General features: G+C 48.2%; 1 protein-coding gene across 1 annotated transcript; it reads left to right on the top strand.

The window, feature by feature from the left end:
• Positions 1-1,431: 1,431 nt before the first annotated feature.
• zbtb11 (zinc finger and BTB domain containing 11) lies at positions 1,432-11,074 on the top strand. The gene is made up of 10 exons (XM_088426499.1): positions 1,432-1,943; positions 2,829-3,094; positions 3,252-3,483; positions 3,763-4,706; positions 4,798-5,112; positions 6,129-6,522; positions 7,355-7,472; positions 7,559-7,717; positions 9,085-9,260; positions 10,492-11,074. Exons 1-10 carry the CDS (start codon positions 1,634-1,636, stop codon positions 11,010-11,012), a joined length of 3,435 nt encoding a protein of 1,144 aa, XP_088282625.1. The 5' UTR covers positions 1,432-1,633; the 3' UTR covers positions 11,013-11,074.
• Positions 11,075-11,969: the final 895 nt, after the last annotated feature.

Here is an 11,969-nt window from a genome sequence, read left to right as displayed (position 1 = left end):
CATGTCCCTGACACGTTGGGTTAGTATAATATTACCTTTGCAAAGACAGTATGTAGATGCACTATAGCTGCATAGAATTAATGAATTCATAAAGTCAAATGTGGTCTGTTGTTACTTTTTCTTATGGTTCCTATAAGGAAAATGATGTTGTTTTTTTTTTAAAATAAGAATGTTATGGAATTATTTGAGGAAAGTGTAATCAGTACAGTGAGATCACGAGTCGCTAATACACTAATACATAAATGTACGTGTGCGTGTGTATTCAGTACAATGACCAAAAAAAAAGATTTTTTGTACAGAATGGTTACATCGTCCAGATTTATTCAAAGCTGTCCGACTCAGTGAGAGAAAGAGAAGACCTTCCTGTTTTTAGAGAGGAACATCTTTCAGTAGCATCAAAATAAATTCAGAGGGATCTGAACAATGGAGAGGAAATGACACCCAGGAGAATGAAAAACCGTGCACAAAATAGATAACAAAAACTCTTGATGTTAGGATGGATTAAAAAAAAACACACACACAAATGCCCAAAATAAAATTGATCTTTATATGACAGAGGTGGAATGAAGTCACACATGGAAATTTCGAATATAAAACGGAAATAAGAATGTGCTTTTGTGAATGTTTAAAACATGTTTGTGTGAACATCAAATACAGATGAATCAGCGTTTTAAAAATATTGACAATTTAATGAACAAATGATGTTAATCATCAGATGATTTCCTCTTTTATTGACATACAACACCATGTGTTTTGTACACATGTAAGACTAGGACAAACTTAGTTTTTTTTTGCCAGGACAATTTAATCTTCCGTGTCAGAATTTACCTTAATATTTTCTGCAAATGATGCTAACAATTTAGTCAAACGAACCTGACGTGTTTTATTTGTAATCGGAAGGCCAGGTTATGTTTTCAATGATCGCAGTGGATAATTTGCTTCATTAAATCAATGAAAAATAAACTATGTAACAATTGATATTGAACGCACTTTGTGGTCAGCGGAAATCTACTTCTGAAGCGCTTCAAAGGTCAAAGGGTCAAGTGTGAGGAGAAGTGAGTTATCTGCACCCTTGAGAGGGTTACTTTGTCTTTATTTCTATTTGTTTATGTAAATCTAAACCATGATCGTGTGTGTTTACTAAGGACACATGGGCAAATTGTGATCCACGTCAACATGCCGACTCGACTCGATTCGCCCGCTCTGATGTGTTTTGGACTAAACAATGCAGATTGTAATGTGCTTTAATAATAAACAGACCTTTAAATATGTAATTGTTGCTGTACATGTTATACTTTACACTTAGCATTGAAAGAGTCCATTTAGTGAAAAGTTTAACTACAGCGCTTTCTAGCGGGCGAATATGTTTTTACCATTCCCGGGCGAACTTCCGCTATCAAATACGCAACATCCGGTTGTGCAGCAGCCATTTTGTCTGTTCGGGCACGTCTACTCTGGCGTCGATAAACTGCCGTTCCACCTTAACAAAAACATTCGAAAATACTCAGCATGGCTTAATTTCAACTTGAAACTTGCGCGTAAAAATGTTTTAACGTCCCAAAAGCGCGTTTGAGGAGGAGTCGACTTTTCGCGATTGCGCCTCGCGTTGAAGCGAGCGAGAGGGCCGAACAGAATGTCGTGCAAGGAGAGCTACTTGGCCATCATTCGCTATTTGACAGACGAGCGGGAACCGTACGCGCCGGGCACGCCGGGCAACACCAAGCGCAAGATCCGCAAAGCGGCGACCTGCTACGTGGTCCGCGGCGGCACCTTGTACTACCAGCGGCGGCTAAAGGGTCAGGATGTGTTCACCGAGCTGGAGGTGGTGCTGCGGGACGAGCGCAGGAAGGAACTGATCGAGCAGATGCACGTCATCGAAGGAGGGGCGCACCTCAACCAGCAGCTCACCTGGGAGAGCATCTCGCAGAAGTACTGGTGGAGAGGTGAGACTCGCGGCGGCCGCGGGACAAAGCCTTGTGGTCGGGTTAAAATCGGCGAATATGCGAGGGAGGAAGTGTTTGTCATCAAACGTTCCCTTCCTTTTACTGTGACGTACACCTGCTATTTGGCGGCCTCTAGTGGTCAGAGACGGAGCTTTTAGATTTAACTCCAGCCGTCAAATTTCTAGAGCCGCTTATGCTCACAAGGCTCGCAGGCTCGCTGGTGCCTATCCCCGAGCTGGTTGCTAGCCAATCACAGGGCACGCAGAGGCGAAACCCCAGTCATGCACCCAATCACACCTAAAGAAAATTTATTACGTCCAATTCACCTGCTATGCATCTTTTTGGAGTGTTCATAGAAAATCCATGGGGGCTTGGGGAGAACGTGCAAACTCCACACAGGAAGGCTAGAGCCAGCTGGATTGGAACTTGGGTCCCTGAAGTCTGAGGCAGACGTACTCTCCGTCACCAAGCCAAAATTTTTAATCTGTTTATTTCTCGTCCGCCTATCGAAAACTTGCGTCACTAATGACGCACCTTGTATAGAACGTAAAGTCATACAAGGCCTTGTAGTAATTTGTGTCATGTTCCTTCTACTTTACTCTCAGTTTGAAAAGAAGCATTTACTGCAGAAACAATGCTAAAATCTCACGTGCTCCCTCAAGTATCTTCACGTGCCTACCATTTGAAAACCGCTGCTCAACTGGCTGACATGGATTAATATTTTTTGTAAATGGTTGAAATCAGGGCCTGTGCCGATTCTAGCCGACCGGCCGCAACTTAGCTCATTGCGCCCCAAAACAAAGATTCAAACACGGCGATCAAAGGCATCAATCTGACGAATTCACAATTTGTGAGTGAACCTCTGGTTGTCATCTTCCATTTTAGGTATTCTGAAGCACGTTAAGGATCACATCCGAGAGTGCGTTACATGCACCGCTCGCCGCGGCGCGGATGACGGCTCGGGTGGCCGCGCCTTCAGGCCCAGGAAACGCAAGACAGCCTCGAGAGAAGACGACGACGATGAAGATTATGAAGAAGAGGAGGAGGAAGAGGAAGGAGAAGAGACCGACGATGGTCTCTTCTCCACAGAGGTTTCTAGTAGAAGCCGGTCCAAGTCGGCGAAGATTTCAGATAAGCATCAGGTGGTTTATGTAAGTAATGCTAGCTTGCTATGTTAGTTTCTTTTTGAGGTTTATACACTAGCCATAGGAACGCAGTTTAGCATATTTTCTCCACACTTCCTGTTCCAAATTTTGTCCCCCCTTTTAGGACTGCAAGTGTGTGAGTTTTTTTTTTTTTACCCTCCAGGTGAACAGCAAGGGCGAGGTGAACCGGTTCCTGTCCAATCACGGCCAGACGATGCTGGACAAGCTCAACCAGCAGCGCCTCAACAATCAGTTCTGCGACATCACGCTGCTGATCGAGGGTGAGGAGTACCGGGCCCACAAGGCGGTACTGGCGGCAAGCAGCGAGTACTTCAACGAGCTATTCTTCGAGAAGGGAGCCGCATCCACGCACGAGGCCGTGGTCGACCTCTCCGGTGAGTTGGGTCTCGCGTCGGTGGTCGGAGATGAAATTTGTGCACCGAATTAGAGAGGATATTTTCCTCCCGGCCTTTTTGAAACATCTTGACGGAGCTCTGAAGCCTTACAAAAATTGTGCTTCAGGACCACGTAAACAGAAACTACAAAATAAAATGAAAGACTTAATACGTTCCTCGCGAAAAAAGTTTGTTTTTATTTGATTCCTGTTCCCTTTGACGTCATTTCATGTCAACGGCGCTCAAAGGGTTAATACGGCGCCCCTTTTCTTCTCGCAGGGTTCATCAAAGACAGCTTCCTGCCATTGCTGGAGTTCGCCTACACGTCCACGCTGACGTTCAACTTCAACGTCATGGCCGAGATCGCCAACTTGGCGCGTCACCTCCTAATGCCCGAGGTGTTGCAGATCTGCGAGTCGGTGCACAGGCAGGTGGAGGAGCAGAGGCTGGTGGTGTACCATCACGAGGACGCCCAAACCCTTTCGGCCCAACAGGCGGCGGAATCCGCCGCCGACGAGGCGGGCGCTTACACCGTGACCATACAGAGCGACGGCAGCGCCGTGGTCACCCAAGCCGGCATCGGCGTGGCGGGGGAGTCTTTCGCCATCGTGGCGCCCGACGGCACCGAGCGGCCGGTGGCGGTCACGGCCGAGGGGGTGGAGGGCGGCGAGACCCTGACGCTGATCGCGCACCAGGCCGCCCTCATGGGCGCGGAGGGGGAAACCATGACGGTGGTCACCCACAGCGGCCAGGCGGGCGCTACCGAGTCCCTGGCGGTGGTGTCGGCGTGTCTGGCCATCGAGCAGCCCGACGGGGCGGAGACCTTTCTCTTAAACATGGAAGCGGCGCAAGAGAAACCCGCCCGAGTTAATATGCTTCCCGTGGTTGAGCTTCAGACCCAATTGGCCGCAGATGCGCCGGAGCCGGCCGCCCAACCCGTGACTCCGGCGCCCGTCAAACGAAAACGGGGGCGTCCCGCCAAGGTGAAGAAGGATGCGGAGATGGAGGCCTTTCCGCCGCCGCTGGAGGACGAGGAGCGAGACGCCGAAGCGTCGGCCGAGGGCGACAAGCGGGAAACGGCGAGCGACCCCAACCAACGCCGACTGCGACAGCGCTCCATCGGCGAGGGCGGTTACGCTCGCCTCCACATGGGCCTGGACGACGACGCGGAAGGGAAGGGCGCCGCCGCTGCCGCGCCCCCCCGCGGGACCCCCTCCCCGAAGGTACTCGTCTTTGCTTACTCTTTCCGTTCAGAAAACAAGTTCACGAGGATGAAAAAAAAAGAACGATCCGCTTTAAAAAAATATTGTTTAGGTGGCTCAAAGGCCCTTGAAGAGGGGGCGGCCTCCCAAGCAGCTCGAGGAGAACCTGGCGGTAGGAGAACCTGGAGCAGAAGAGCAACGGGAACCAGACGGCTCGGAGTCGGCTCCGGCCGAAGACGCTTACTCCGCGGAGCTGGCCGCCGTGGCGGCGGCGGCGGCGGACCCGGACGCGAGTGGCCAGGTCCCGGCGGAGGATGCCGCCGAGGGGAAACACACGTGCCTGGAGTGCGGCTTGTCCTTCCCGCGCCGCTACGCTCTCATCATGCACAGCATGAAGCACGAGAAAAGTCGCGGATACATGTGCCACGTAAGTACAGTGCGCACCTACGTTTTGGATTGGAATTTGAACCCAACGTCGGCCTCTTATTCCAAAACCCGACCCTGCCCTTGCATTGCTCATTTGAAAGATAAAAATCTTGTCTTCAACACAAAACCCAACTTCAAACACGAATCCGAGATTGACACCTTAACTAGAAACCCAAAATCTTACTTTCAAGCTCTACTCCAAACCCTAACCCGAGATTAAAGACTTAACTTGAAATCCTAACCCAGGATTGAATCCATACATTGAAACTGTAACTCAAAATTGACGCCTTAACTCTGAACCCTGTCTTAAAACTTGAACTTGAAACTGAAGATTTGAATCCAAATTTGAAAGTCTAAACTTGATATTGACACCCTAATCCTATTTTAAATCTTTAATTTGGAGCTCTAATCCAAAATTGACATCTCAGAGCTTGTCATACAATATTGACTTGAAACCCTAACCTAAGATTGAAATCTTTAACGAACCCCTTACCTGATAGCCTTTCCTTGAAAGTAACCTTACTTGGAACCCAAACAATCATAACTTGAAACCTTAAATTAAAACATAAACCAGATATTGAAACCCTAACCCAATATTGAATCCTAACCCCGGCTAGAACCCTTTACTTAAAACCCTCACCCTTACTTAAAAGCCCAATTTGAAAAGAACTCATAATTGACATGCCAACTTGGAACCCTTTCAAGCCCTAACCTGAGTTTAAAACACTAAAACCTGAACCAGAGATTGAAAACTTAACTCGAACCCTCACTCTGTCTTGAAACCTTGATTTGTCACCTTTGCCCACATTTGTAACCTTCATTTGGAGCCCTATTTCAAAATTAAAGCTTGACTTCGAACCCTCAACCCCAATTTGAAACCTTTACTTCAAACCTTAAACCTTAAATCCCTACTTCAAAATAAAACCTCATGGCCAGTTTGAAAGCCAAGCACGCCCCAATTCCTCGCCTACACACGGTTTGAAGCAAATATTCTGTGTGTGTGTGTGTGTGTCGCAGCTATGTAGCAAAGATTTCCAGTACGCCGCCTCCCTGCGCGCCCACCTGGCCCGCCACAAGCAGCAGCGCGGGCAACGGGCGCCCGCCTCCAAATCGGCGCCCCCGCAGTCGGCCGAGGGCCCCAGGTCGGCGGGGCCGGCGGCCAGGCGCGAGTTCGTGTGCGACATCTGCGGCAAGACGCTGCCCAAGCTCTACTCGCTGCGCATCCACATGCTGCACCACACGGGGGTGCGCCCGCACGCCTGCAAGGTGTGCGGCAAGGCCTTCGCCCACAAGCACAGCCTGAAGATGCACCGGGCGCTCCACGACGTCACCAAGCAGTTCCAGTGCCAGTACTGCCACAAGTCCTTCGTCAGCAAGCGCAGCATGGAGGAGCACACCAGCCTGCACACAGGTCGCCGCCGCCGCTTCCGCCTCGGGACGTTGTTAGCGCTCTGAATTTTGGAAGCTTTCATTTAGTCCTTCCTTTTTAGGCTTTAAAAAGGGATATCTATACGCTGAAAAAAAACGCCCTTTTTACAGTAAAATTCCGTCGGTTCGGTTGCCGGAAAAGTACTGTCATATTCGAGTAACATATTTTCTTCATTTACAGTAAAGTATTGTGACTGTGGATTTTAAAATATTCACAAAAAGTGTTTCTCTCCGAGGGACGGAATGACTGTGAAGTCATTTTTCCTTAAAAAAACAAACAAACATCGAAATAGACTGAAAAAAATGAGCATGTGTTTAGCAGTACTTCTCAGTTATGCAAATCTCCCCAAGGAAACCCCCCCCTCCCCCCCACTTGCCACGCCAACCATATATAATATTATTATCGATAAAAGTTGTATAAGTATACCCCAAACTGTATCCTAGCACAAGGAAAAAGCGACAAATAAAACACATTCAACAACTGTTAACCACTTTTTGACAGCATTTATACGGGTTAAAGCAGTGCTTCTCAATTATATTTTGCAAATCCCCACCCCCAGGAAAGAGAAACCCCCAACTGTACCATTTTTAATCTTAACACAAAATCAATATGAGTTAACTTTAAACCGTTAACTACTTTTTACAGCATTATAGGTTACAGCTTAGTCTAAAACTGAAAAAAATAACAGAGTGCATCAAAATGCCTGAAAAAAAGGCCAATGCTTATTTTATCACAATTACACTTCACATGGCCTTGTGCCCCCACTATTTTAGAAACACTGAAGACCCTTTTTTTTTTTTCTTTTGCCCCGCAGGCGAATCCAAGTACCTGTGCAACACGTGCGGAGCGACGTTCCACCGAGCCTCGGCCTTGAGCAAGCACCTGAAGAAGCACAAGCCCAAGCCGGACGTTCGCCCCTACGCGTGTGCCCAGTGAGCGGCGCCGTCGCGCCGCGCCGCGCCGCGCCGTTCCCGCGCCGTTCCCCGCTGACCGCGCCCGCCCCTTCCTCTCTCGGCAGTTGCGACAAGCGCTTCTACGAGGCCCGGGACCTCCAGCAGCACATGAACAAGCACATGGGCCTCAAACCCTTCCGGTGCCAGACGTGCGGCAAGTGCTACAGCTGGAAGAAGGACTGGTACTCGCACGTCAAGTCGCACAGCGTGGCCGAGCCGTACAAGTGAGCCCGCGTCCCGAGCCCGCCTTCCGTCGCTCGTTCGGATCTCGGTCGGGCCGCCGGCGGCTGCGTTCTCTCCCAACGGGAAGTCAAACTTTTCACCGACTAAATTATGGAATATCGAAACGCCGTCTTTAGATCAATGGCAGCGCATTGAATATACTCAAAATTTTGCCCTAACTTCTTTCAAGTACACCGGCGTCGATACCGGCCACAGATATCTGAAAGTATAGTCACTTTATTCGGCTTTTCTAAGAAACATTTTTGACTTGACTTCCCCTATAAATGATCGGATACTCACAAAGGCCGCCGATACCAGTCCCAGATACTTCAGAGCCTAGTCATTCAATTTAGCCTTTCTAAGTAACTTTTTTGACTTGACTTGACTTCCCCTTTAATGGATCAGATACTCACAGAGGCTGTCGATACCAGTCACAGATATTTGAAAGGATCTTAGCCTTTCTAAGAAACATTTTTGACTTGACTTCCCCTTTAAAGGATTGGATACTCACAAAGGCCGTCGATACCAGTCCCAGATACTTGAAAGGATCTTAGCCTTTCTAAGTAACATTTTGTACTTGACTTGAGTCATTTAATTTAGCCTTTCTAAGAAACATTTTTGACTTGACTTGACTTCCCCTTTAATGGATCAGATTCTCACAGAGGCTGTCGATACCGGTCACAGATACTTGAAAGGATCTTAGCATTTCTAAGAAACATTTTTGACTTGACTTTCCCTATAAAGGATCAGATACTCACAGAGGCCGTTGATATCAGTCACGGATACTTGAAAGGATAATCATTTAATTTAGCTTTTCTAAGTAATATTTTTGACTTGACTTTGCCTTTTTTGTGTGAATACATGCCACAGATACTTGAAGGGATAGTCATGGTATTTAGCCTTTCTAAGAAATCAGTTTGACTTCCCCTTTGAAGGATCAGATACTCACAGAGGCTGTCGATACCAGTCACAGATACTTGAAGGGTTAGTCATTTAATTTAGCCTTTCTAAGAAACATTTTTGACTCGACTTTCCCTTTAAAGGGTCAGGTACTTACAGAGGCTGTATCAGCGTATCAGCATTTACTGATACCTGAATGCACGGTCATCTTATTTAGCTTTTTTTTTTAACTTTAAAGTATCAGGTACTTGCGGCACTTAAAAAAGGGATGGCTGACAAAATAAAGGCTTCCACCAGAACAGAATTTAGCACAAAGTTGCTTCAATTTCTAATTGATTTGCTCTCCATTTGAAAAGAAATTCTCACAGAAAGCGCGTTTGCTGTAAATGTCTCACTTATCTCCTGGTAGCTCCTAAAACGAAATCCAAATTTTGAACATTTGAAGCAGCGAGCCCGTTTTGAAAATCAGGTGCAACGTGTGCGGCAAGGAGTTTTTCGAGAAGGCGTTGTTCCGGCGCCACGTGAAGAAGGCCACGCACGGCAAGAAGGGCCGCGTCAAGCAGAACCTGGAGCGGGAGTGCGAGCACTGCGGCAGGAAGTTCACGCAGCTTCGAGAGTACAGGCGCCACATCAACAACCACCAAGGTCAGCGCCGCGCCTGCATTTCAAACCTTAACTTTGCTTGAAAGTGATTAGAAAGCGTAATCACACCTTTCTTTCGAATCCGAACCCAGAACCCGATTTGAAACTTTTTGAAAAACCGAACCAATTTTTCCTTGAAACCCTAATTCCAAAAATAACCACAACATCAAAACTCGAAGCCTGACCGACCTACTTAGAAAGTTTCAAATCCTATTTCTGGTTTTCAAAGCCTCCAAACCCTAACCCTCCACTAACTAGATACCTTAATTTTAAACTCTGGTTTCAAATCCTAAAAATGAAGCCATTACTCCATTTTCCGGGCCTTCCGCGAGACCGTAACGCCTGATTTGTATCCCTACTCCGTTTCGCTTGTTTTGAAAGTCCAATTTGAAACCGAATTTTTTGAACCCATTTGAAAACAACCACTTTTAACCCTTGTGCAGTATCCTTGGCCGATCCTTTGATCTTTGCAATCGAAAACATTTCACTTCAAAGGGAAAGCATTGAAAAAAGAGCTGAGAGGGAGCTGAAATTTCACCCTGACGTTTCCAAGTTCGACATGGCACAACCTCTTAGCGGTGTGTCATCCGTCGGCTAAAATACTTGCAGGAATGACGCGGAAGAAAATGACACCAAAAATGGTCAAAATGCCATATTTTGTCCAGTCCTTTAAAGGGAGGGAGCTGAAATTTCACCCAGAGGCTGACGATATTTCAAAGTTCGACATGGCACAACCTCTTAGTCAAGCCTCGAGCAGGAGTGCGCCGCGGAAGAAAATGACAGCAAATGTGCCAAAATGCCACATTTTGTCCAAAGGGAGCTGAAATTTCACCCCGATGCTGACGTTTCAAAGTTCGAGACGGCACAACCTCTTAGCAGTGTGTCATCCGTCGGCTAAAATACTTGCAAGAATGACGCAGAGGGAAATGACACCAATAATGGTCAAAATGCCATATTTATATTTCCTTTTAAGGGAGGGAGCTGAAATTTCACCCAGACGCCGAGGATATTTCAAAGCTCGACATGGCACAACCTCTTAGTTAAGCCTCGGGCAGGAAAATGAGAGAAAATGTGCCAGATTTTGTCCAAAGGGGCTGAAATTTCGACACGGGCCGCCTCCCGGCTAAAGCGCGGCGTTTAGGACGGCCGAAAAAGGGAGGGGATAGCGCACGAGGGTGAAAAGGTGGCGGGGAAGACCACGGCACGCGCTGACCCGACCCTCGGTCCCGCGCAGGCGTGAAGCCCTTCGAGTGCGTGACCTGCGGCGTGGCCTGGGCCGACGCCCGCTCGCTGAAGCGGCACGTGCGCACGCACACGGGCGAGCGGCCCTACGTGTGCCCGCACTGCAACGAGGCGCACATCGACGCCCGCACGCTGCGCAAGCACATGAGCAAGTACCACGCCGAGAGCCTGCCCTGCAAGATCATGCTGGAGAAGGACACGCTGCAGTTCCACAACCAGGGCACGCAGGTGGAGCACGCCGTCAGCATCCTGGCCGGCGACCTGCCGCCCGAGCTGCGGCTGGCCCGCGACGCCGCCGCCGCGCCCGCCGCCGCCGAGGAGATCGAGACGGTGCTGATCACCGAGGAGACGGTGGAGGCGGTGCAGGCCGTGCAGGCGGCCGAGGCCGCCACGCTGTCCGACAGCGGCATCATGCGGGTGGTCAACTACGTGCTGGCGCAGCGGGCCGGCAAGCTGGACGAGGCGCCCGAGGCCGTCCAGACCATGGAGGTGGAGATCGCCGAGGCCGACTAGCCCCCACCCACCCCCACCCCAACCCCCCGTTTTCACCCCATCATTAAAAAGGAATGGTTTTTAAAAAAAGCGCCCTTGCCGCGTGCGTTCTTTCCCCGTTTTAAGTCCGCTTCCGCTCCGTGCTTATTCCGTACGCCGTCTTGAGTTTCAAAAAAAAAAAGACGGAAGCTGTAAAAACAAAAAATGCAAAATTCAGCATCTTATGTACAGTAATTGTAAAACTTGTCGTAAAAAAGGCATTTTTCTTTTCAAAGGAACTTTTCGCTCTGTTATAGTTGCAAAATATGACAAACTAATGCATAGGTGTGGAACTCCAGTCCTGGAGGGCCGGCATCCCGCGTCTTTTCCGGTTTTCTTTCCCCAACACGCCTGATTCAAATGATTAGCTCATTAGCAAGCTCTGCGGGAGCTTCCAAATGATCCCCATCATTTGAATCAGGTGTTTTTGAGGGAAAAGATTTGAAAACATGTAGGATACCGGCCCTCGAGGACTGGAGTTCCACACCTGTGATTTAGATGCAGCTCTTTGCCGATTGCTAGCTAGTGCTATGAGGTTCATTGTATTCACCCGCTCCTTGTAGTGTGATAACTTAAATCATAGGTGTGGAACTCCAGTCCTGGAGGGCCGGCATCCCGCATGTTTTCCAGTTTTCTTTCCCCAACACGCCTGATTCAAATAATTAGCGCATTAGCAAGCTCTGCGGGAGCTTCCAAATGATCCCCATCATTTGAATCAGGTGTTTTTGAGGGAAAAGGTTTGAAAACATGGAGGATACCGGCCCTCCAGGACTGGAGTTCCACACCTGTGAACTAATGCATACCAACCCAAATAAAATAAATGAGGTCAGTTGTAAAAAGTAAGTCATCCCATCTTTTATATGCCTTTTTAAAAATAGGATTGTTGCCATCTTGTCACATGAAATATAATACAATTAAAAACAAGACAAGAAATTTGTT

This window comes from Hippichthys cyanospilos, chromosome 10, assembly GCF_059441005.1.
Source record: "Hippichthys cyanospilos isolate Australia breed blue-spotted pipefish chromosome 10, RoL_Hcya_1.0, whole genome shotgun sequence".
NCBI lineage: Eukaryota > Metazoa > Chordata > Actinopteri > Syngnathiformes > Syngnathidae > Hippichthys > Hippichthys cyanospilos.
The sequence above is the reverse complement of the archived record's forward strand: the minus strand, read 5'-3'. Positions and strand labels throughout refer to the sequence as shown.